At 48.1% G+C, this 26,368-nt stretch overlaps 1 protein-coding gene and 1 non-coding gene across 2 annotated transcripts in view; both read right to left on the bottom strand.

Moving 5' to 3' along the window:
- INSC (INSC spindle orientation adaptor protein) overlaps positions 1–26,368 on the bottom strand; it is a 128,928-nt gene that overhangs the window by 64,298 nt on the left and 38,262 nt on the right. The window contains exons 3-5 of the mRNA XM_059708990.1: positions 5,477–5,822; positions 4,453–4,505; positions 3,191–3,314 (exon numbers count right to left, since the gene is read on the bottom strand). Coding sequence (XP_059564973.1) covers positions 3,191–3,314; positions 4,453–4,505; positions 5,477–5,822 — 523 coding nt within the window. The remainder of the gene's footprint in view (positions 1–3,190; positions 3,315–4,452; positions 4,506–5,476; positions 5,823–26,368) is intronic.
- Positions 2,494–2,601, bottom strand: LOC132242372 (U6 spliceosomal RNA). The gene has a single exon (XR_009454577.1). It is a non-coding gene; the product is annotated as a U6 spliceosomal RNA (small nuclear RNA).

The following is a 26,368-nucleotide window of genomic DNA, read 5'->3' as shown; positions in this document are numbered from 1 at the left end:
GTAGCATGGCCAGGATTTGAAGCCTGATATAACTCCAAACTCCATGCTCAGACAACCCTACAGTACCCACATTCATAGCATCGTATACTCTCAAGATTGGAAGAACCCTTGCAAGTCACTCAGCCTAACCTCCAGCCCCTGCCATGTCCTTCCAGGCATGCCTTGCCCATCTCAGTGGTGGGGAGTTCCTAAGGCAGTCCCTTCCACTGTGAGGCAGCCCTATACTATATAATAAAAGGTTAACATGCAAATTGACCCTAATGGCAGAACAACCAGTTGCTATTATGCACATTGACCACTAGGGGGCAGACGTTCAATGCAGAAGCTGCCCCCGGTGGTCAATACACTCCCACAGGGGGAGCTCCACTCAGCCACAAGCCAGGCTGATGGCTGTGAGCACAGTGGCAGTGACAGGAACCTTTCCCGCCTCCTCAGCAGTGCTAAGGATGTCCGACTGATGGCTTAGGCCCACTCCCCAGGGCCATCAGTCGGACATCCTCCAAGGGCTCCTGGGTGCCAGAGGGATGTTTGACTGACAGCTTAGGCCCAATCCCCCGGGGAGTGGGCCTAAGTTGGCAGGTGGACATCCCCAAAGGGGTCTCAGACTGCAAGAGGGTGCAGGCCGGGCTGAGGGACCCTCCCCATCCCCAAGTGCACAAATTTTCATGCACCAGGCCTCTAGTTGCTTCATAAACTTCTTTTCACATAGAAGGTCTTGTAAATTTGCTCCACTGGCCTGAGGTCCTTCTTTCCTTTCAAAGCACAGAACTTTGGAGGTAATAGAGTGTCCATCGTTAGAGTAAACATCCCCTGCTCCTCCGCCTATTCTCCACGAATGTTGATCATCAGCCTGACCCTATCCTTATAGGAACTTCTGAGCACAGTCATTGCCAGTGACACATCTTGGGTCTGGTAACATTCCAGGATGAACCAGGCCAGTGCAGAATAGTGCTAGGATATCTCTGCCCTTTCAGTAAGCACTGTGGGGTGGGGGAGTGGGAAGAGCATTGCTCAAGAACCTGTATGGCTGCCTGGTGAGAAAAAAAAAAAGCGTTTCCCAAATTGCATTTTCTAAAGCACCAGCATCCCAGTATAAGTGAATAGATGCTTTTTAAGAATTAAAAAAAAAGATCTGTGAGTATGTAAGTTTGAAATATACTGCTTACTATTTGTTCATTAGTAAATATTTTTTTAATTTTTTTTTTCAGAGAGGAAGGGAGAGGGAGATAGAGAAACATCAATGATGAGAGAGAATCATTGATCAGCTGCCTCCTGCATGCCCCCCACTGGGGATCAAGCCCAAAACCCAAGCATATGCCCTTACCTGGAATTGAACCATGACCTCCTGGTTCATAGGTCACTGCTCAACCACTAAGCGATGCCAGCTGGGCAGTAAATCTTTATTGACTGCCTACTGTATGCCAGGTACTGTTCTAGTCCCTTGATATATATCCATGAACAAAACACACCAAAATCCCTGTCTATGAAATACGAAGAATGTGTGAAGACCTTTTAGAAGAAATCAGAAACAAAGTCCAAAAGGCCCAAGTAGGCTTTTGCAGCCCAGGAAACTTTTCCCAGGATTCTGCGACCTAGAGAATCAAAAAGACTCCCTGCCCTTTGCCCCTGAATAAAAGAGCTGATGGCTGCTTCCAAACCCAGCTGGTTTCTGTGTACAATCCAATGTTACTCTTCCATTTCGGCCCTTTTCACTGAACCTGGTACTTTTAGGCAAGAGAACACAAACATGGCATAAAAAGCATCAGCGGCACCTGAGCCCCTGCTCAAACATCCCTCCAGGTCCCCCTCCTCCGCCCCCCCACCCCCCCCACTAACTTCAAGATCCTCACTCATCACTCCCCCATTTGGCCCTCGTGTTCCAGTGGGTCCCTCTGGGACTTCACGGTTCAGTCTGGGACACCGACCCCAGCTGGAACCTCCGCCCGCCCCTACATGTGACTGTCAGCATTTGCTCATCAGCTCTAAATGCTGGCCCCAGCACCCGAGCCCAGCCCTCTCTTCCCCTTGCCCCAAACTCTCAAGGCAGGACGAGTGGCCTTCGTCCTCCTGGGTCGGGAGGGTCAGGATGCATGGGGCCAGTCTCGCTGACCAGCAGGTGAGCCAGGCCAGCAGGGCCCGTGCCTGTGCAAAACGAGCCAGTCACGGGCAAGAGACAAAGCAAAGTCCCGCCTGGGCAGAGGGGCTGAGCTTGGAGGAAAGCCGACATGGGGAGAGATTTGTTATTTGTGGAAGGCTTCTATTTGGTGGTGGGAAAGGAATGGCAAATATGTAACACAATCTTTCTGTAACTATAAATAACATGTAAACACCTTTTGGAATGAAAACCTTATGGAAGGCTTTTAAAATAGGAAAAGGCAAGAGAGAAATAACATGTACTTAACCCGCACTGTGCGCTAAGCAGTTTCCATATGTTGTTTGCTTAGTTCTCTCACTTTCCCTCAGGGAAAGGGTTGCCCTTGATTTATTTGTTTGTTAAATATGAAACGCTTGGTGAATTCGCATGCCATCCTTGCCCGGGGGCCATGCTAATCGTCTCTGTATTGTTCCCATTTTAGCGTATGTGCTTGCCAAAGCGAGCGCAGGGTGGCACGTTGTAGATGAGGAAAACGAGGCTGAGGAGGCTCACGTGCCAAGGTCTCATGGTGAACCATGGGTTGGAGGTAGACCTATTGGCTCCAGAAACCCTCACCCTTTCTGGAACCAAGCTTGAGTCTGCCTAGAGGCTGGACTGGACTCTATGACCTTTCTAGATTCTTCTCTAGTGCTGGGATTTACAGAATCAGCTTGTTTTCTTCAGGTGCCTTAAGTCTTTCAGGACGATAAAAACCCAGTGTGCGCACTGTGAACAGCAACTCAGCAGAGAAGATGTAGGGTGGTGGGAGCAATTCTGAAAGTGCGATTGAACCGCGTCAGGTCCTGCCACGGCCGTGCTGTGTGACCTCAGTATGTGTCTTCTCTCTCTGGGCTGCAGTGTTTACCTCTGGGAAGTGCAGGGTTGAGTTACCTGCTTGAGAAGGCTGCTCAGCCCTGACAGCCCTGTCTCTCGTGTGCTGGAGTTCCCGTGGGTGGTCTAAGGAGGATGTCCTCCAAGAAAGGGGACTCCGAGCTTCCTCCAGCCTGGCCCAGTTCCTCTGCCCACCCCTCCCCCTGCAGCCCAGCCTGCACTGACCTGCACCTCCCGGGTCAGGGCCAGCTCCAGCAGCTGGCCAAAGTGCTGGCCCAGCGTGCTCAGGGTCTCGCTCACGCAGGCCTTCATTGACTTCAGGACATGCTCATTCTCAACCTGGAGGCACCTGGGGAAAATACAACATGGGTGGGCCACGGCCAGGGCAGGCAGTCAACCCGGAGCACTGCAGGGGCCAGATGTGGGCCTGCTGGGGCGCGAGTGGCCTGGGGAGGACACAGCAATTCCTGGGGAGTCTAAGATGGAATATTCCACAGACAGCTCATCCCCTGGCCTCCTAGTGTTCAGATAAGTGCCGGCCTGAGATGGGAGTTAACGGTCCATGGCACCAGGAAGAAAGGCCACCAGAAAGCAACCAGATCCTACCTCCGGGCTTCTCCCTGGGAAAATCGACCATCGCCACAGCCAGGGTCTGCGGACGTGGGGAGGGGAACTTCACTGGTGCTCACTGAAGGGGTATGGCAATGCCCCTTAGGAATTGCTGCCTACAATGCACAGAAAGGAGCCTTGAGGATTTTCACCCCAGGCAGGAAAACCTTCTGGGAATCCGGCTCAAATGTATCCCTATGTCCTGAGAATGTTCCACACTGGGAGGCCCAGGGCCTCATGAGGGTCTGGGGGATGCCCAGCTCCAGGTTTTTCTTCCAGGGCATGGGAGCCGGAAGGGGTAAGGGAGATGCCAACATATAACTGGGTGCATGTACATGTGAGGTTGAGTGTGTGTGTGGGTATGTGTCTGAGTGTAAATGATGGATGTGTGTGTGTGTGTGTGTGTGTGTGTGTGAGATACAGAGCAGAGGGTGTGAGTGTATTTCTGTGATTGCACGAGTGTGTGTTTATATATCTGCGTATGAGCAAGTGAGTGTCTGTGAAATCCTTGTCTATGGTGCATGTGAATATAAGGATGTGAGTGTCTGCTTTCACCTTGCCTTGACCTTAGGGGCCAGGGGGCCTTCCCAAAGCTGTGGGAAACCTATTCCTTAAAACCAACCCTCAAGAATCCTTTCTTCCCATGCCCAGGCCTCTCCTCTGCTGTTTACTAGTACATTCTATCCAGGGCCTGAAAATGGAACAGAAAATCCCAAGGGAGATTTTCAATGCTGCTGATAAAAGTCAGCAGGAGGAGATTCCCAGACGACCACCAGCCCTCCCCCAACTCCCACTCTCCCTCTGGGAGAAGATGCCAGCCCCTTCCACCGCCCGAGGACAGCGCAACCCTGTCCACATTTACCAGCACCCAGATTTACCTCTCTGTGACTGCTGAGAGCTCTGAGCATTTCTCCATTAGCAGCTTCTCAACCTGTAGAAAAATAGGTCAATTTTGTTCAATTCAATAAACATTGATTGAGGACCAACTGCTGCACCGGGCCCTGTGGGGCATTAAGATGAAGAATCAAATCATCTGATTTGGGAGACAGGCACATCAATTATAACACAGTGTGCTCTGACAAAAGAGATCACCACCAGCTTCTTGGGGAGCTCTAAGAAAAGAAAACTGAGCAATTAGCTACGCCTGGCAATCTGGGACGCTTCAGAGAGGAAGCGGCATTCGAGCTGGACTTCCAAGCATGAGTAGAAGTTTACTGCCTGCAAAGTGAAGCAAGGAGAAGGTAAAGCACTAAGGTGGAAAGTAAACGCCAGTGAAAGAGAAATAATAGGGTGGGGTTCCAATGGTTCACCTTGGGCTTGGAGAAGAAGAAGCCATGGGCTTTGGAATTAGAAAGGCTTAGGTTGAATCCTGATTACACCATTTATTGCACAACTTTGGACAAGTTAGTTGGGTTCTCTGAGTTTCTGTTTTCTCATCTATAAAGTGAGGACAATAATACATAGCAGCTAATACTGTTTTAATCAACGGTTTTACATGTAATAAATTAGTCCTCACAACAGTTCTATGAAGCAAATACTATTATACTCATTAGGATGATAGAACTAGGGCACAGAGAAGTTAAGTAACTTGCCAACGTCACACAGCAGAGCTGACATTTGAACCCAGGCAGTCTGGCCTTAAATGGTACACTTAATCATTGTGCAGCCTCGCATCGTGGCTGTATCTGCCTCAGAGGTTGTGCAAGTTAAATGAGATGCATGTAAAAAGGCCGAGCACAATTCCTAGCACAGAGTTTACACTTAATAAAGGTCCTTACTGTCTTCCCTGCTTTCCTGGAAGAGGAAGGAGGTCCCTGGGGCAGGTTGAGTTCAGATACCACAGAATTTAGACCCATTCTTCTAGGAAGCATGCCCTCCCACACCCAACCCAGGGCAACTGACCTGGCCCATCTCCTGCGAAGAGCTCCTGCTGACCGCACTGTACTCGCTGACCATGGAGCGGGCATGGCAGGTCAGACGCACGCTCATGCTGTGGACGCGGGCCCAGCGGTCCTGGGCCAGCTTCTGCCCGATCCTGCGCAGCTCGGTGCTGATGACCCAGCCCCGCTTGAGCAGCAGCTGCAGGGGGTCTCCAGGGCCTGGGCCGCCCGCCAGGATGAGGTCACCTTGTGCATCCTCCTCCAAGCTGATGGGCTTCGCCTGCAGGACACACATGCACTCGCACTCGGTCATGAGCTTCAGGTCCTCCATCCAGCGCTGGACCGAGTCCACCTGCATCAGGTGCAGCCTGCAGCCGGGGAACAGCGCCGTGGCTATCAACCCTCCACAATTTCCAAAGGTTTCAATTCCAAGACACCTGATGTTTACTGAACTCCTATGTGCTCATCACCGTGTCTTGCATTCACTTACCTTAATCATTTTATTTCTCATTATCTTCACAGATAATAAAGCACAGAAGTTTTGGGGGCAGATGACCAGACAAATAATAAGCAATAAGTTTTCAGAGTAGCACATGATCTTTGCAATAAGAGGAAACTGGAAATAGTGTAATTATCAAATGTTAGTTAAGTAAGCTGTGGTACAACTACTTGGTTATATAGTATGCACTTATTTAAAATAATGCTTTCCCCAAAAAATGTGTGCACTAATAAAGTGGGGAAAGCAGTATGCGAGACTGTAAACACATAATTGTTATGACTGTGTTTTAAAAAACTATGTCTGGAAAAAAAAATTATTTAAAGAAAAGACTAAAATGCTGATGGTTCTTTATGGGTGGTGGAACTAAGGCTTTTATTTTTTCAACTTTTCCCTAATTTCTCAATTTTCTATCATCAGCGTGTATGCTGTTTTTTTTAATGGGACAAAATTAACTCTGTTTAGTATAACAGCATGAGAATGTAGATGAGATCCCAAGATCTTTATTGAATATAATTCACTCTGAAATTCACTAAGTCAAATACAGTTCAGTAATAACATCATTAATGAAGCATTGAACATTTGTTGAGTGCCTCACATTTAATATCATATAAATGCCAGGCACTGCAGAAAAATGGAGATGAACATGCCAAGCCTCCACTCTCATGGGCTTTTGATCAAAGCATCGAGACAAACTAGGAAGACATTTTACAATGACAGATTCAACATCATCTGAAGATTAGGCCGGAAGACGTGCACAGTTCATCGTTAAGGCTGGGCTCAAGGCCCTTGCAACAGTCGTCTGACTAGTGTTTCTGTCCCTAGTCTTGTCTGCCTCAAGCCATTCCCCACCTGCCTCCCGCTTTCACTTATTTTAAAAACTAGAGGCCTGATGCACGAAATTCGTGCAAGAGTAGGCCTTCCTTCCCCCAGCTGCCGGCACCGGCTTCTCTCTGGCACCTGGGACCCAGGCTTCCTTCCGGCCCCATCTTTGTCCAGAACGACATCCAGAATGACGTCCAGTCTAATTAGCATATTACCCTTTTATTATTATAGATATATACTTGGTGCTGAATATGTGCCAAGTACTCTTCAAAGCCCTGGGCTGTTACAGCAAACACATAGATAAAATCACTGCGCTTGGGAAGCTTACATTCAAGTGAGGTAACAGTCAACTTTCTAAGTAACTTCCAAAATAAATAAGCAATGCATGTAATATGTTGGAGGTGGTACGTGCTTTGAAGGACAAGAGAACAGGGAAGGAGGGTAGAGAGTGCTGGGAGTGGAAGGGGCAGTAGACACAGCAGTTTAAAATAGGTGGGTGAGAGAAGGCTCACTGAGAAAGGGGCATTTGAGCCAAGCTGGAAGGATATGAGGGAGTGAGCTACGTGGAAATCTGGGAGCAAACTGTGTTAGGGAGAGAGCACAGCAAGTGCAAAGGCTCTGGGGCATGAGTGTCCTTGAGATGGGTGAGGACTAGCAAGGATGCCGGCATCAGCCAGGAAGAGAGAGGGATGGAGGACATGACGTGAGGTAGGCGGGGACGGGGATGGCGGGGCGGGGAGGCAGCTTCTGTAAGGCTGTGTGGGACAAGGTGAGGACATGGGTTTTATTCTGAGTCAGGGCAGCACTCAGAGGGCACTGATGAGGCCAGCTAGGTGAGGCAAATGCGCCCAGCAGAACTAAAATTATAAAGGCATGCTCTATTGACTGCAGTTAAATCATACCTTCATATTTACTGTTATTTATAGAGTAGGAGCAGGACTTTCTGAATGGTGTAACTGTTTGACTATTGTTAAAAACAAAACTCACCAATGACCTTTCCTTCTTGCGCTCCCTTTATAAAAATAGCTATTATGTTTTATAAAGATTCTATAAATATAGTATATGTATGTATAATGAAAGAGAGAACCACCTGAAATCACAGTGCCCTGCTGCCCACTCTATCTTTATAAACTCATATTTAATATATATACTGTATATATATAGATAGATAGATATAGATATAGATATAGATATAGATATAGATATAGATATAGATGCCTAATATGCAAAGTGTCCCCTCGGGAGTTCGACTGGGAGACTGGGAGTTTGATTGCTCACTATGATGTGCACTGACCACCAGGGGGCGGAGCAGAATGAAGGAAGGCCCAGACCGGCAGCTGGCAGCTGGGGAAGGGAGGCCCTGGCCGGCAGCTGGAAGGCCCCAATCGGCCCTGATCACTGGCCAGGCGTAGGGACCCTACCTGTGCACAAATTTAATGCACTGGGCCTCTCATTTTACATAAGTGGGAATATATAGTTATTCCCTGTGTGCCCCCAATACCACCACTGTCCCCTGCATAAGTCAAAATTCATGAGGCTCAGATCAGGGGCATCCAAAATCTGACTCCAGCCTCCCTTCCCATGCCTCTCCCTTTTCTATCTTCCACCACTTTTTAGCACCCTTGCCAAAAACACACTCTACACTCCGCACACTCAACTTTCCTAATTCCCAACCATACCACTCTCTTTTACAAAGTCTGTGGCCTTGCACAGTTCTCTCCAACAGAACCCCCTTTCCTTTCTCTCTACTTAGCAAGCTCCTACTCACCCTTCAAAACCCAGCTCGAATGTTACTTTTTTTGAAAAGCCTCAGCCAGAGCTCCCCAGCTGCTCTCCAGGGCCTTATACCCCTTCATGCATCCTCCACTGGAGCACTAACAACATTCAGTTGTAATTGGTGTGTTTGTCTGAAACTCTCCAAGTCCTGTGAAGGACAGTCCCTCGTATCTGGTTTATTGCCAGTGCCATTATATACCAGCTACTCAGTAAATGTACTCCAGCAAATGAGTGGCAGAGTTCAGGCATGTAATGCTCTCCCCTGCAGAAGACTCCCTATGCCTCCACCACTCAGGCTACCCCAAGACCACAGAATTGGAAAGGGGATACATAAAATGGAAAAGCATAAGATCATCATGTTCTAGAGATAGAGAACTGGGAAACAAATTGATCTTGGGGTTTTAAAAGGCAACAAATGAACTCAGCACTCACTCGCTGACATTCACTCCATAAACACTTTGCAGTGGACATCTGTTGTTCTTGGCTTCCCAGCCTCCCTCCTCCTTCTTTCAGTAGCAAGGACACATTACATTCAGCTGCCTCCTGGGGTGGCTCCAGCATTTCCCTTCTCTTTGGGAAAGATCTCTCCTTCCAAATACAGGAACGGTCCCCCAGTGGCGCTGTCTGTGCTGTGAAAATGTCCCCAGCCATAGTTGCTGGTTGAGCCATGAGTGGGCTCCCAAACCAAACTGCACTCATCCAGTTTCCTCTCCCCAAACTGTGAAACTTAAAACCAAGAGTCACAGAGACCGGAGCTGTTGAACGTGGGTCACATTCACAACAGCAGCTGCAGTGAGGGACTAAAGAGTACGTCCAAGAGTCCATTTCTAGTGCTTCTAATAAAAAGAACGCTTTCTACAACACAAGTACACAAATAACTGAGCAGAGGTGAGTGCGTGCGTGCCATCCCTTAAAGAAAGGGCTTTCTGGAAATGCAAAGAAGGGAGCTGTCCTGACCTGTTGGAGGACAGGGTAAGGTGCCTGGAGAAGGTGGCTTCAGAGCCAGGGAGGGTTGGGCACATGAAGAGATGGGAGCATATTCCAGGGGGCAGACAACAGGATGATGGTCTGGAAAAGAGGGAGCAATGAGTGGGAAAGCAGGAGAGGTGGCCAGGACCCTGAACTTAGAAGCTTTGAAAGCCAGAGTCAGGTTTATGCTGAAAGTTCTGAGATGCTATTAAAGGAGGACAGGGAAGGGCAACAGAGGCGAAGGCTGGTGGAGCTAAAAGACTGCTCCCTCACAACACCTGGCACCAAGGAAAACAGACCTGGGGTGGGTTCTCAGCGTGTCTCCCCTTAGAAGAGCTCTAGGGGAGACATTCACACCCGCTTCCTTCTGGCCTGCCTGGGAAAGCACCATGGAAGAGTCAGGAAGCGAGAAAGGGGAACCACCAGAGGCCTGATTAGACCCAAAACCTGCATTTCTGTCACCCCTCCACCCCCAACTCCCTGGAGGCATACCTGGTTCTTACTCTTTAAGACATTTACAAAGTAGACAGGAAGTTGGATTTCAGATGCTGTGTTCATTAATATCCTAATTGATTTATCACTCTGCTGGTCAGAGAAATGGGATGACAAAACTATGGGTTTCTCAGTATCTGCATATTTGTCCCTGTGAGGGTCTGTTTGTTGATATGGACTCATCTGGGTGTCTGTCTGTATTATCTGTATGCCCAAGTCTGGGGTCTGGGTGTCTGGGTGTGAGTCTATGTATCTCTCTCTACCTGTGCAAGTACTCAAATCAGTGTATGTTTACAGGCCTTGCATCAGATAAACCTGATTACAAACAGATGGGATGGGGTTTGAGCGTGGGCTGTACTTAGTGACTCAATTCCAGAGAAAAGAGTTTAGAGAGTGGAGGGAAAAGGTAGCTTTGCAGTGAAGACACCTGGCACCATCTTAGCCAAGTGATCGAACTGAATCTTGACGCTTGATAAACTTTGTTGATAACACGTACTCCTGATGCAATGTGTTGAGAAGGACACTTCGCTTCTAAGGCATTGTCTCCCAAAACACACAACCTCGGTCTCATCATGGGAAAGACATCAGGGACCCAAACTGAGAGACACTCTGCAAGATACATGACCAGGACTCCTCAAGGTCACCAGGGCCATCAAAAATACGGGAGGAATGAGGCACTGTTATAGACCACAGGACATGACTGAGTGTAATGGGATATCCAGGATGGAATTCTGAAAGAGTAAAGGACATTCATGGAAAACTAGTGGAATCTGAATAAAGTCTCACATTTAGTTAATAGTGACGGACCAATGCTGGTTCCGTGGTTGTGACAAATGGGAGCTCATATAAGACGTGAACAATCAGGGGAACTGGGTGTGGGGTGAGGGGGAACACTCTGTGCTATATTTGAAACTTTATGTAAATCTAACACTATTTTCAAATTTTAAAAAAGTTTCTTTAAAAAAGTAGAGGGTTTGGGGGAGGAGGGAGAGTCTGGAGGATAGGCCTGAGGATGTTTCACCGCATTCCCCCAGAAAGAATTTCACTTCGTTTGCTTCTTCCCCAGCCAGAAGCACAGGCTGAGATGGGCTGTCTCTCTGACTTTGTGTCACATGCCCCACAGATGGAAGACCTAGAGAAACCAAGCTCCAGTGGATGGGTAGATGAGCAGGAGTGGAAGCTTCCTCAAAGAACCTGAAAGTGCCTGGCTGACATGGCTCAGTGTTTGAGTGTTGACCCATACACCAGGAGGTCATGGTTCAATCCCCATCAGGGCACATGCCCTGGTGTGGACTCGATCTCCAGTGGGGGGATGAGGGGGCATTCAGGCGGCAGCTGATCAATGATTCTCATCATTGATGTTTCTATCTCTTTCTCCCTCTCCCTTCCTCTCTGAAATTAATCTAAATACATATATATATATACTAGAGGCATGGTGCACAAAATTCGTGCACTCGGGGGTCCCTGAGCCCGGCATGTGCCCTCTTGCAGTCCTTGAGCCCTCAGGGGATGTCTGACTGACAGCTTAGGCCCACTCCCCGCGAGCCTAAGCTGGCAGTAGGACATCCTTAGAGCGGCCACAGAGGCAGAGCCTCTCCTGCCACCACCTCTGTGCTTGCCAGCTGTGAGCCTGGCTTCTGACTGAGCTTTGCTTCCTCCTGTGGGAGGAGCGTGTCATAGCAACCAGTCACAGTGACCAGTGCATGTCATAGTGACCAGTCGTTCCACTGTTCAGTCTATTCGCCTTTTATTATATAGAATATATATATATATATATATGTATGTAAGTGGAAGAAAAGGGGGTCCCCCGGTGGGCCAGGGGATAGAAGTTGTTTTCTTGGGAGAAGGAAACATGGCAACCCTAGCTGGGTTTGTCTTCCAGTCGGCCCATTATCTGGAAGTGGCTGACCCCCAGGCAGCCTCTTGGATCCACACCTTCTGTGCTTAGCTGCCTCAGAGAGACCTCCCTCTGGCAGAGTCAGGCCCTCACACTGGCTCATGATAACCCTGTTTTTTCCTTCATTGTATGAACAGTCCTTGAACCAGAGCTTCCTTGGGATGGAACAGCCCATTGTGTAAGGGCCTCAAGCCCACAAGGAGCTCCGGCAGACCAAGGCTTCCCGTCAGCGTGCGCGTGGGTAGAAAGAGCTGGCTGTGCTCCCCATAATCTGTGACCAAGGGCAGCCTGCTGCTGCTATTTATGTTTTCCTGTTTCTGAAATTTTTATTGAAATAACATATGTAAATAACAGGGAATACATCATAATATCGAGTTGCAGCTCAGTGAATTTTCACGAGGTCAACATACCCGTGTATCCAGGAGCCAGATAAAGAAACAGAATAATACCAGCATCCCAGAAGTCTCCCTGTACCACCAACTGGTCACTCCCCAACCAAGACAACCAGTATCCTGACTTCTGACAGGATACCTTAGTCTTTTGAGTAAGTTTCTTAACTTCTCTGAGCCTCAATCAATGTATCCATCTATAAAACAGAGTAATTGAACTTTCCACACCAGGTTGACGGAGAATTAAATGGCGAATGTGAAGGGCCTAGAACAGTGCCTGGCACAAAGGAAATGCTCAAAAATCTTAGTTCTTTTTGCTGGCCTTTCCCCTATATAACACGTTAGCACCTATGATAACTATAATAGGGCTAGCATTCATTTAGCACACTCCCCATGGTGAGCACTGTGCTAAGTGCTTCACATGGATTATTTCATCTACTTCTCAGGACAACTTTCTGAGCTAGGTCTCATTGTTATTCCCATTTTTACAGATGAGGAAGCTGAGATGCAGAGAAGTAAAGTCGCCAGGTTGAAAGTAGTAGCCCTGAGATTGGAACCCTGGTCTCTCTGACTTGAGTCTGCTCTTCACCTCGATGCTTTGCTGCTTCCCATCTGCCCACCCCTCAAAAAAAGAAAAATAGAGGGGCGGAGAGCAAGATGAGCCCGCCTTAACACAGGAGACAGGAAGGACCATTTCCAAGCCAGCACTTCGGGGCAGCTTATGAGCAATAGGAAGACGAAGGGAAGCCGTGAGCCCCTGACTCTGTCTAAAATGCCGCATGGCCCTAGCTGGTTTGCTCAGTGGTTAGATCATTGGTCTGTGGACTGAAGGGTCTCGGGTTCAATTCTGGTCAAGGGCACATATGTCAGTTGCAGGCTCGATCCCTGGCCCCAGTCAGGGCTCATGTGGGAGAAACATCTCACATTGATGTTTCCTTCTCTGTCACTCTTCCTCCCTTCCACTCTCTCTCAAAAAAATAAATGGAAAAAAATATCCTTGGGCGAGGATTAACAAAACAAAACAAAAAAATGGCAGGCAGACCAGGATCCAGGCCCCAGAAATGTAATTACTGCTTTCAGGCCACACCTACTCCTGGCTGTCCAGTGGCAGGAGCCACTTCCAGGGTGACAGCCTCAGAAATGAGGGCGGATGCTGGGCGCCTGTGGGGAAAGAGGAATCTGGTTTTCTTTAAGAATGAGCTTAAAATAACTTCTCTTTAGAGATCATTTAAACAGATACCTCTCCTCCCCAAGCAGGAACCAAACACAGAGAAGACTAAACCGAGCCAGTAAGTAAAGCCATGGATCCCTGCCTCCTCTCAATCTTACTTAGTGGCTCGTCCCCAGCTCCTGCCAACGAGGCACATCCCACTCAGGTCCAAGGCCAACTCTTCCCAAGACACAGGAGGACATTAGGGACTTTGGCCCTCCCACAGGTGGAGGGCAAAATAGATTGGCCGTTCAAGGCATCCCATCCCGCCTGACTTTTCCCAGCTTGTTTTGCACCCAAACTGCCCAAGTTACAGCTAAACCATTCTGATAATAATATAGTCGTGTTTAGCTTTTAAAAAAAATGGAGAATAGTTCTGAAATCACAGGAAAAGGGAAAGTAGACAAAAGCCACCAATAATAATAACAAAGTTTTATTGGACTCTCACAGAGCCCCCAAGGCTGCGCACTCATCATGCATTATTTTATTCTCACAGTAACCTGATTAAGTGCACACTGTTATTGTCTCCATTTTACAGATGAAAATGTGGAGGTACAGGAGACTTACGTGACTGAAGAGAGCCAGAACTCCGTGCAAACAGCCTGGTTCCAAAGACTGTGCACCTACTGACCACACCACCGAGTTTCTCCACCGGGCTCGCTCCTCCAGCAGACTTGGAGATAGCCTCAATGACAAGCACTGTCTGCTTTATCTCCGCATCACCGGCACTCAGCATGGAGTCTGACACATAGTAGGCAGCAATAAATATTTAATCGAATCAAGTAAACCAAAGACTGCCTGGGAAACCTCAAACATCGTTGTGAGCCTTGCTACAGCAGCTGCAAGTGTTTTCTTTTCTTTTTAAATATATATTTTATTGATTTTTTTACAGAGAGGAAGGGAGAGGGATAGAGAGTTAGAAACATCAATGAGAGAGAAACATGGATCAGCTGCCTTCTGCACACCCCCTACTAGGGATGAACCCGCAACCCAGGTACATGCCCTTGACCGGATTCGAACCTGGATCCCTTCAGTCCGCAGGCCGAAACTCTATCCACCAAGCCAAACTGGTTAGGGCTGCAAGTGTTTTCTGAACTTGCAGAGTGTTACTCAAGATGAGCATGACTGCCCTGGCCTGGCACATAGGAACCCCCTGAACTCACTCCCTCCTCTGTTCTGGAACTAGATTTCAGGATTTTCAGATTCTGTCTTTGGCTGGGATCTCAGGCAAAATATAGGTGAGTTCCCCGCACTGTGGTAAAAATGTGAGAGATGGGCAAGTAACTAGATCCACAAAAGACAATAATAAAATTTTTGTCTTAAATAGAAATATTTGAAGCAGGTATCAGTAGAACCAGAGATGCCTTTTATACAAGTAATGTTGTAAACATTCCTATACTCCACTAAAGCAATGCTGTGGCTGGGCAGAGCTTGCACCCTCAGCAACCATTATCCCAACTCTCAGAACTTAGAGATAAACAGTTTTCCGGTCAGGTGTGGTATATTTCCTCAAGCCCCGGGGAAGAGGCCGAAGGGAGATCTGAGCTGTTCGGGGAAGTGTCTGTCCCCACACGATACCGTAACAGACATACGATATCCTCAACCAGTTCAACCAGGTTTAAAACATTAAGCAGTGTCTCTCAGTCAATCCCTGATGCACCTGATTTTACGAAGCACGTTTGATGCTAACCGTGTGCCAGGCCTTATGTTGGTGATCATTGCCTGCCCTCGGAAAGCTCATGGGGTCCCAGAGAAGAGATGCAACCCAACCTCACTCTCATCCCAAAACAACAGCCAGAAGTCTCAAGTATTTCCAGGAGTCCCCAGAGTTCATCTCATGTATACCCACCCCTCTCCCCCACCCAAAAAAAGACCAGTTCAGGCAGCCACAAGGTGGCACTGGACAACTGTCATCCTTTCTTTCTTCAGCACCTCACACTGGGTATTGCTCTAGCCACCAGGTCCTGCCAGGCCCGCCCGGCATAACCACCTTGCCTTCTGGGCTGTGCCATGCTATCTGGACTCCACTAGACATCTCTGGCTGTCACAGTCACCATTTCACTTGCAGACACATTTGCTTAGAATAACCATCCCTGACAGGCAGTATTACGTGTGTTCATGATTATTGAAACTGTTTAAATTAAAGGAGCTGCCGTTGTCTTCTCCCTTCCTCTCTGAAATCAATAAAAATATATTTTTTTTTTAAAAAAAGAAGCCCAGCTGGTGTGGCTCAGTGGTTGAGCATCGACCCATGAACCACAAGGTCAAAGTTTGATTCCCAGTCAGGACACATGCCCGGTTTGCAGGTTCGATCCCCAGTGTGGAATGTGCAGGAGGCAGCCGATCAATGATTCTCTCTCATCATTGATGTTTCCATCTCTCTTTCTTCCCTTCCTCTCTGAAATCAATAAAATTATATTTTAAAAAAAGGAAGAAAGCTATATCCTCAGAGCTTAGTTACTTAAAATTCAGAAAAATAAGAAAAAATTCTAGAAAGATGGCAGTGATGGCAGTGATAGATATTTAATCTCTCCAAATCCCCACATAAGAACTGACAGAGCCATTAGATAACACTATCCAAACCCCGTGGAAAATACTTTACAACAAAACTAGATGGTCAAATAGCCCCACAAACCTCGAAACACAGGCAGGTGGGGACAAGCCCCCTCCAGCCTCAAGGCCTGCCTGGTGTCACCTGCAGGAGAGGACGAAGAGGGAAGCAAGAAGGTGGCATCTGATGAATATCAGAAAGGACAACCCCAAAGCAACCACCAGGAATTGCCCGGCAAGCACCGTAGGACAACGTGAGAACAGTAACTGAAACTCAGAGGAGGGCTGCCTCTCCAATGTCAGGTGAAAGCAAGACATCCTCTCAAAGCCGATCCAACTCTACAACCAAGTACCACACGGGGAAGAAACTTCTGGGGTAGCATGGCAAGTGAGCAGGACAGGGACAGGAGACCAAGGATGCTCAGGTCCTGGGCGCGAGGGGCGGAAGCAGCGCCGGAACTCTCGGAAGGCAAGCCCCATATTTTTGAAGCCTACGCAAAAACAAAAGATGATGAAGCTCTGTGTGTGTGGAGCAGCTTTCCTGGACCCTGCCTCCCTCTGAATGCTGGCGGTGATTGCAGTGATGCTGGAGAATAATCATGCCAGAATAATTAAAAAGAGAAAATCAGCAGGACCCAGATACTGACGCATATGGATAATGAATAACTGGAAATAAAGATGTGACACGGGTTTGTTTTTTTTACTTGAGTTGCTGAGTGAATTAGAAGAAACGAGTTTGGAAAACAGGAAGATGAGTTCGGTTTGAGTCCCACAGGTTAAGTCTAATGGGACTACTGTCTCCTCTTTTGAGGATGGCCAGTCCCTCTCACGGGCTGGACCTCCCCCCAAAAAACTGCATTCCCAAAACTTCCAAGCACTCCCAGCACCCATGTAGAATGTGCAGCCTTCATGCTTTCACAATTCCCACCCTGAATATTCACTCAGCAAATACTTCCTTAGTGCCTACTATGTGCCAAAACCTGTCCTAGCTGCTTGGGATACATGATAAATAAACAAGTACAAAAACCCCTGCCCCTGTGAAGGGTACATTACAGCAAGGGAAAACAGACTATAATAAATTTAAAAGTATATCGTATGTTACAAGCCAATAACTTCTATTAGAAAGTAGAGTCAGGACCCAGCTGGCATGGCTCAGTGGTTGAGCATCCATCTATGAACCAGGAAGTCATGGTTCAATTCTCGATCAGGCCACATGCCTGAGCTGCAGGCTGGATCCCCAGTGTGGGGTATGCAGGAGGCAGCCGATCAATGATTCTCTCTCATCATTGATGTTTCTATCTTTCTCTCCCTCTCCTTTCCTCTCTGAAATCATTAAAAATCTATTTTCAAAAAAGTAGAGTCAGAACTTACATGCATATATGCATAACCTATGGACACAGACAATAGTGAAGGCCTGGGGAGAGGGTAGGAGTGAGGTGGAGGGGGTCAATGGGAGCAAAAAGGGGACAGCTGTAATACTTTCATAATAAAGATCCTTTTTTAAAAAAGTAGAGTCAGAATAAGTGGGGAAAAGATTGTCCATGTGGGAGGCAGGGAGGTAATGGCCACTTTAAATAAGTGGTCAGGGCGGGGCCTTTGGGAACGTAAGACTTGAGCAAACACGTCAAAGAGGTTAGAGAATCAACTAAGCTGAAATATGGGCACGGGCATTCCAGGCAGAGGGAACAGGCAGGCAGAGGCCCTCGGTGGGAGTGCGCCTGGTTCGTTCGAGGAAACAGTATGGAGATAAGTGGCTAGAGTGCCAAGAGCAAGGGAAAGATGAGAAGACGTGCCCTCGGAGAAGGGACTCTGGCTAGGCCACGCAGGAAGCCACTGCAAGCACACTGGGTTCCACACTCAACACACAGGAGAGCTCTTTCCGAGTCATCTGATGTCACCAGACGGCAGCTGGGCCCACCTGACATCTCTCTTCAGCCCAAATGAGAAGGCTCTCTGACGAAGGGCTTTATGGAAACAACACAGGTTATTTTAGAATGCCTTAACCTCTGATGCAGTGAAGTATAAACTGTTTACTAAACAGTTACCTTGAGCATAATTATTTATGCAACGAGCTATAAATAATTTACAGTGTGGTTAGGGCATTAAGCTCAGCCCCTCCTCACTAAGGCACTGAAGCCCCAGCCAGTTGTGACTAAAGGAAATGCCGCTTCTCTGGGTTTGTTCAAATCGTCCAGGGCTGTCATTACCCTGCTTCTGATCCACCTCCCGACCCCACGCTGAGCTGCCTCGGCACAGGCCTCTGCGCATCGGGGCTTCCGTGCAAGGAGCAGACCGCTCTCCAGGCCTAACTCCGAGTTCACACTTCAGTGCAGAGCCTCCCCAGGGTCTGGTGTTGGACAGCTCACAGCAGTCCTGCTCCCAACCAGCAGCTGATCCATCTGTGCAGCGCGGGAGCCAGAGAAGCAGGAAGGAGGCTTTCTCTCCTTCAACGGGTTCTGCAAAAAGCCTCCTGCATCCACCTGTTACCCTGGGGTTGGCCTCCTTCCCTCTGTGAACCCGTGTTCTCCACCATCTCCTGCACTGACCCTCCGCTCCAAGCTGTCGCACTGGCGTTTCCTGATTGTACCCCAGAAATCCCCAATCTAACATCGTAGTGGGTTGATCCCACATTTCAGATGTCCCCAGGAATTCTGAGGAAGGGGCAGTGGGGCCCGCCATACACCGTACACCAGGAGTAATTTGTGAAGGGGCATGAATAATGGCCATTTGCCCCACCCATTTCTCCAGGTTGTGGCCTTCCATCAATCTACAGAAGGGTTTGAAGGGTAAGGAAGAGGCTCAACCACTCTTAAAACCCATTCAAAACAAATCTAGCTCATTTCCAAGCTTTCCATAAAGAAAATGTTATTGAGTACTTTTCTGTATGCCGGGCACATATCAAGTGCTTGCATATACAATATCTACTTTGTATGCACAGCAAGACTTTATTATCCTCATTTTACAGAGGAGGAAAAGACAGAGGCTCAGAGAGGTGCCTGCGGCTAATCAATGGCAGAGCCCAGACTTCAATCCAGGTCTGCCTGGCTCCAAAGCCCTGGCCGCCTCTGCAGTCTGTCCGGCACCCCGAGACAGCAGGCTGTTATTTGTTTCAGAAAGTTAAGAAACATAAAGTTAGTTTCAGGTAACTTTCCAGTCCAATGAGCCAGTGTGTGCATTTGACAACCGCCTCCTCTCGATGACTCAGAGCTCATCATCTCACACTGTCGAACAGTGGCATTTCAGATGCCCTCAGAGAGCGCGGGGGCGCTGTGAACATTTCCTGGCCTCTATTAGCTCAGAAGCAACTCATTTTCAACATCTAAAAAGGATACACTTGTGCATTGCCAACGTGCATATGAGCGTCAGCATGACGGTGCTAGCAGCAAGGACGCCTGAGGAGAAAGCAGCATCTGGGTCCCTCTCCCACTTCTACCCCTTGCTAACTGTGTGTTCTACAAGATACTTGCCCTCTCTGAGCCGCAATCCCTGACCTGCCTTCTCCCTCATTTCCAACCACTGTGCCAGCCACCGTTTCAGTCCCTCTGCTGTGACTTCCAGCATCCAGACTTTGCACATACGGACCCCTCTCTCTCCCTCTCCTCTTCACCTTGCTGATGCCTGTGCACCCTCAAAATCCCAGCCTAAATGTCTCCTCTAAAGGAGGTTTCTCTGGCTCCTAGATGAACTTATGTCCCATGTTCCACACGTGTCTGCAATACCCAGTCTTTCCCCCATCAAGACACCAGTTTCCAGTGTTTAACTCCTTGATTAATATCTGCTGTGTCCACTAGACTACAAGTAGAGGAGGGCTTGTATCTTCCATGTCCTCCCTACATGCCACCTCTAGCACTGTAGATGCTCAGTGTCTATTTATAAAACTGAATTAAGTATCAAATGGGAAGGATAAGAATCTACACAGTTGTACTGTCTGTCTCATTGGGTTGTGTGAGGGTCAAGGAAAAAAAAATCCATAATCATTACTGCTAACATTTACTGAGGCTGGGCCCTGTGCCAGCTGCCAGGTGGTCGGCTTCACATGGATTATCTCGTTTAGCTTTCACAATGCCCCTGTGAGGAGGGGCCACATATTATCTCACTTTTGCAGATGAGGAAACTGAAGCTTGGAGATCACCCAGCTTGTGAGTGGCAACGTTTGGCTCTGAACCCAGCCCATCGGACTCTGGACCCCATGTCCTTAATGTCACTCCAAGTGCTTTATAAAAGGCTGTGCTCTATCCAAATGGCATGTTAGTACTGCCAGGTGAAATTATAACTGCATTCTCACAGGCACTAAGTCAGCCTCAGCTGCCCTTAACCTTCATGGCTAAACATGGGGCCTGATGTGTAAACTAAAAGGGGTTGGCTTTGTCTTTCCCTTTCTGTTCTCCTCCTTACTTGAAGGAGAATTCTTTTCACTTGCTGAAGTGAAACATTTAGGAGAATTCACAGATCGAATATGCCAGTTGCCATCCTGATACCTCCGTGTGGTTCTGGAAAATGCAGGTGAGAATACAGAAGCCACCACTAGAGGGTGGCCAAGAGCCAGCCTGCCCAGTCTGCAGGGCTGCGGAGACTCATCAGCCTCCAGGCCCCACCACTTGGACCCCTCTCCTCCACCACACACTCGCTCTATCCCCAAGCCTCAGGCCCCGACCAAGGGTTCTCTACCCCCAGTTGTGGGAAGACTCCTTCATGCTGGGCTGCACTGGCTGGGCTGCTCTCCAGAAGGGCCCCCCAACCCAGGGAGAAAGACTATTATTACCCCCATTTACAGACCTGGAGACTTCTTACTCACATGAAAAGAATTCTCCTTCAAGTAAGGAGGAGAACAGAAAGGGAAAGACAAAGCCAAACCTTTTAGTTTACACATCAGGCACCATATTTAGCCACATAGTAAGTGGTGGGGCCATCACTCAAACTCAGTCTCTATAGTCCCGCGTCTCTGCTCATATCAACTGAACACCGCACGGCCATCGGCCATTGCAACGCTGTGAGCAGGAGCCCAGGAGCCCAGGAGCCCAGCAGACGGAGCCTGACTTCGCCTGGGAATGTGTACACAAAGGAAATGACATTTGCCCGGTTCTTAGAGGAGGGGAGTTGGCCAGGGTGACAAGGACAAAACGATTTCCACATAAATGTGAAAAGGCCTTGAGGTATAAAAATAGCCATACCACAAGAAGTCTCGTTGGACTCAAGCGAGCATGGAGGGCGGCCGGGGCGGGGGCGCGAGGGAGGGGCCAGGAAGGGGCCTAACGGGAAAAACAGGGACTCGTGGATCAAAGACCTTGACATGATTCGGAATTTGAGTGTAATCCTGAAGGCAGTTCGGAGCCCCTGAAAACCTCTTAGAGCAGGGCAGTGACAGAACTATGCGCAGAGTTAGTAGAAATTGAACCGAGCAGGGTTCGATACTAGATAGGAGGATGGCCTGCTGGGAGATGACGGTTATAAAACAAGGAGAGGACAGAAGCCGGAACGAGGGCAGTGACGTGGGTTAGGAAACGCAGGTGACCTGGGAGGGACATGAGAAAACGTGAGGGTGAGCAGAGGAAAAGAGCAAGGCTGGCCCTTGGGTTGCTAGTCTGGGTGAAGGCACTGCCCTGGCCGAGACAGGGCTCCCACCCAGGGAGGGGCTGGGGCTTCATTTTGCTTGGTTTCAGGGTGAGGCACTGTGACAAGTGGGATATGCAAGGTCACAGCAGAAGGGGCCAGGCCCTGCAGAGAGATCCATCAGAGAGGCCCCAAACTTTCCCAGAGAAGGAGGGGACCAGGCCTGGCGAGCCCCGCATGACCCCACCCCTCGCCAGTCCACTCCCAGACTCAGCCACCATGCCGCCACATAATGAGCTCCTCTTCTCCATCTGAGTCTAGGGACTGCGGCTCATTAAGGTTTGGCCTGTGCTGTGTTGAGCATCCTGTAATTGCATAGCTTGCCTGACTCTGTCATTAGCTTTCTGCTCCTCCGGGTTCCACCTCTTCTATTGGATTTGTTGATTAACCCTAATCCTGTATAAAGTCTGCTCAAACTGAGCAGCTCCTGCTCTGCAGTGGAGGCTGCTTGCTGTCCCTGCACCTCACCACTCCCAGTGGTTCCATGGTCTTAAGCAATGAACTGCAAGGTGCCATCTCACTGTGCATGAAATCTTCCCTTGGCGAGTACAGGCGACTGCTCTGATTACTCACACAGAGGAAGGAAACTGAAAATTGAGGTCAAAGCAGATGGACTGGCAATGAATCACATTCCCCTCGTGGAGCCGTAGGGTCTCCAGCCAAAGAGCGGAGGGGCCAGGGGCCGGGCCCGGGGTTGGATTTCCTCTGTCTCCACAGTGAACTAGAATCTGAGCCTGATGCTATAAACATTGCCCCCACGCCTGTGAGTGGGGAGGGCATCCCAGAAGTGAGTGGGGCTCACAGGAGCCCTGCCCTGTTCTCAGCAGAACCCCGGAGAGAAGCAGATGCCTACTCCCCAAGTAACCCCACTCCTTGCTCTGTGTGGCAGCTTTCCTGGAACATCTGGAAGGAGGTGACCAAGCCTCAAAACCTGGGCTTTCTGGAGTCTGGCAGATTCTCAACACAAAGCCAGATGTAACCACAATCATCTCCACATACCAGGCTACTGGTCGGATGCATTTTTTTAAGCTGGATTTATTCAGGGTGGAGTTGGTGTAAGAGAAAGGAACGGCCTAGTAACAGACCAAGAAATTGCAGTGTGCAACAATGGGCTCCCTAAAATACTTCTAAAGTCAGAGGGAATTAACTACCCACACAGCAAGAAGAGAGGATTATCAATAATAGAGTGCCTCTGTGTATCAAGCACTCTCTCCTTTAGCCCTTGGAGCTGTTACATGGTTGGAGATTACCAACCCATTTTACAGATTTAGAAACTGAGGCTTAGAGGCAGTGTATAAGTTGTTCAAACTCACTTCCAATAGTGATAATAAAGCTAAAGTTATTGAATGCTTATTACATTCTAGGCCAGGGGTGGGCAAACTTTTTGACTCGAGGGCCACAATGGGTTCTTAAACTGGACCGGAGAGCCGGAACAAAAGCATGGATGGAGTGTTTGTGTGAACTAATATAAATTCAAAGTAAACATCATTACATAAAAGGGTACGGTCTTTTTTTATTTTAGTTTTATTCATTTCAAACGGGCCAGATCCGGCCCGTGGGCCATAGTTTGCCCACGGCTGTTCTAGGCACTGTGTTAAGGGCTTGATTCAATCTTAATCATTCACTTAATCTTCAAAACAGTTCCCCGGGCCTTGTATAACTGAGATTTAAGAGGTTAAATGACTTGACCAAGGTCATTCAGTGGATAAGTAGAAATAACCTAGGACAGCGGTTCTCAGCCTGTGGGTCACAACCCCTTTGGCGGTTGAACGACCCTTTTACAGGGGTCGCCTAAGACCATCCTGCATATCAGATATTTACATGACAATTCATAACAGTAGCAACATTACAGTTATGAAGTAGCAACGAAAATAGTTTTATGGTTGGGTCACAACATGAGGAACTGTATTTAAAGGGCCAGAAGGTTGAGAACCACTGACCTAGGAGGTCTAAGACCAGAGCTTGCTCTTGACTATCATACTAGGCTCTCTGATTTCTTTAGCAATTTAGGGGCTACTCTCACCCTCAAATCCACCGCCAGGGCTCTTTCTACTATTCAAGACTACCCTATGTGACATACCAATGCCCTTTTAAAGCTTGTGATTATTTAGACCAGCAGTCACCAACCTTTCGGACCTCATGGGACACCAGTGGTCCGAGGACCACCAGTTGGCAACCGCTGATTTAGACTATGCTATGTCTAGTCATTTTTCAAACCCTTGCCTCATTTCTTTCTGGGGAGAATTGGTTATATATTGTTTCAAGTCAGACAAAAGTTTTCAGATGCCTGTGGCCCCATCGTCACAGACATCTGACAAGTTTGCACCGGAAGTGCTGCCAGGGCAGGGAGCCAGGAAGGCCATGCACACAAGGTGGGAAGTAACCCTCTAAGGACTCCAGCTGCAAAGAGTTCTCCCCACCCCCTCACTGGCCTTGCTCTGCCTCTGCTTCTGCCCTTAGATTGCCACCTTCATCATCAAAGCCCATCACTGGGGGAAGGTAATAGTGCCTCATCCTTCAGATGCCAAAGGGAACACTATTTCCCAGTTCAACAGATCCATACTTTGCCCCTCCCACACACACCCCATCCCCCACCCCCCACCCCCCACCAGCTGCTGATACCAGTTCCTCACCCCCAGCTAATGCTGCTGGCCTGGCATCCAGTGTTCCCCAAATGTTGGAGGTCAATAGTTTGTGGAAAGCTATGCCTACACTCTTGTTGGTTCATTTTAGTCTTTTTTCACTTAAAATGGGCTTCAATTGTTCCTTCAAAGTCTAGAATTGTTAAAGAAATCAGAGAGCCTAGTATGATAGTCAAGAGCAAGCTCTGGTCTTAGACCTCCTAGGTTCTTATTTCTACTCATCCACTGAATGACCTTGGTCAAGTCATTTAACCTCCTAAATCTCAGTTATGCAAGGCTCGTGGAATTGTTTTGAAGGTTAAGTGAATAATTAAGATTGAATCAAGCCCTTAACACTACCTTACTCTAATCCACCTACTGTGTGAAGTGGTGGATTCTCTGTAAGTGAACACTCTACTATGCCGAGAACACTTTGTAATGGCCCCCAACCCTAACTAGGCACCCCACTGTGTCAGGTCCTGGGCTACGTTGCTGGGATTACAGAGGGAAGATGATGAAAACATGTTCTCCAAGAAGGCAAGACCTTCCATTGCAAATGACGTGTTCCCTCCATCAAGCACTGCACCTGGCACACCATAGGCCAGTGATGGCGAACCTTTTGAGCTCGGCGTGTCAGCATTTTGAAAAGCCCTAATTTAACTCTGGTGCCGTGTCACATATAGAAATTTTTTTTTATATTTGCAACCATAGTAAAACAAAGATTTATATTTTTGGTATTTATTTTATATATTTAAATGCAATTTAACAAAGAAAAATCAACCCAAAAAATGAGTTCGCGTGTCACCTCTGACACGCGTGTCATAGGTTTGCCATCACTGCCATAGGCACTGGATAAATATTTACTGAATGAATAAATGAATGACTGCAAATAAGCAATTAGGGCTCGCTGTTCTTCACGTGGCATTTGGAGGGAAGCATAGAGAATTTTGGAAGCACAGAGAAGGGAGGCTTAGCCCAAGCTAGACTCTCTGAGAAAGCTTTCCAGGCCAGCACTGAAGGATGCCTCAAGTTCACCAGGGGAAGAAGCAGAGGGTTCCCACAGAAGAAACAAACAGCATGTGCAAATGAGTGATGGCATCAGACCACACGCTGAGAAAATGGCAAGTTGCTAAGTATAGTCAGAGGGGTGAAGATGAAGTCAAAAGCAAGGACTTCAAATCACGAAGCATGTGGGCGTGCTGGGATTTATAGATTTATCTGTATTGTATGCCATCAAAGTAGGGCAACCTATTCCTCCCCACAGAACACTTCTCCTGAATATACCAAAAGCTTCCATAAAACCTGAACTGGACATAGCCTCAGAATCCGGAAGGGACTCCCAAGCAGGGAGGTCTTACAACTTCCATGCCAGCTACAAGGCAAACACTAGGCCTCTGTGCATGGCATAGGAAGGAATAGAAGACCTTGTTTTGGTCAATGGGATTGTTTTCCCAGCCCTGAGGCACTGAAGTAGGATTTTTATTTTTTTCCAGAAAAGGGAACAGACTATCCAAAACTCACTCACAGACTTCTAGAATAGTAAAGGCTGGAAAGGTCCCTGGGAAAACTTGTCTCCTCCTCATCCTCACACAAAGAAACTAAAGCTCAGGGGGTGGGGAATTTGCCTGATGACCCACAGCAGGTAAATAAAAAGCAGGGCCAGAAGAAAGGAAAGAAGGAAGGATGGGAGGGAGGGAAGGAGGGAGGGAGGGAGGGAGGGGGGGGAGGAGGGAGTCTTTGCCTCTTACTCTGCTCCTCACTGCATTCTGTTCTTCAGCAACAGACTGCATAACAAAGCTGCACACTTTTTTCCAGTGAATTTAAAACTAAAGACTGAAAATATTTCTGAATCACTATTCTTTAGAAGAAGAAAAAAACATGTCTCTCCAGCTCTCTGACTCCATCAAGCAATTAAACCTTTGGCTTTCACTCAGGAAGAGTATTTAAGTTAATGAAGATAAAACGCTAGCTTACTCTTTCCCTCTAAGCAGCAGAATGAGAACAGCTTGCTGGAAGTAGGGATATTTTGGAGAAAGAAACAAAATCCAACCTAATTCTCACAGTCACCTGAGACCCCTC

This window comes from Myotis daubentonii, chromosome 9 (assembly GCF_963259705.1).
Source record: "Myotis daubentonii chromosome 9, mMyoDau2.1, whole genome shotgun sequence".
Lineage (NCBI taxonomy): Eukaryota > Metazoa > Chordata > Mammalia > Chiroptera > Vespertilionidae > Myotis > Myotis daubentonii.
This window is presented reverse-complemented; position numbering and strand designations above follow the sequence as displayed.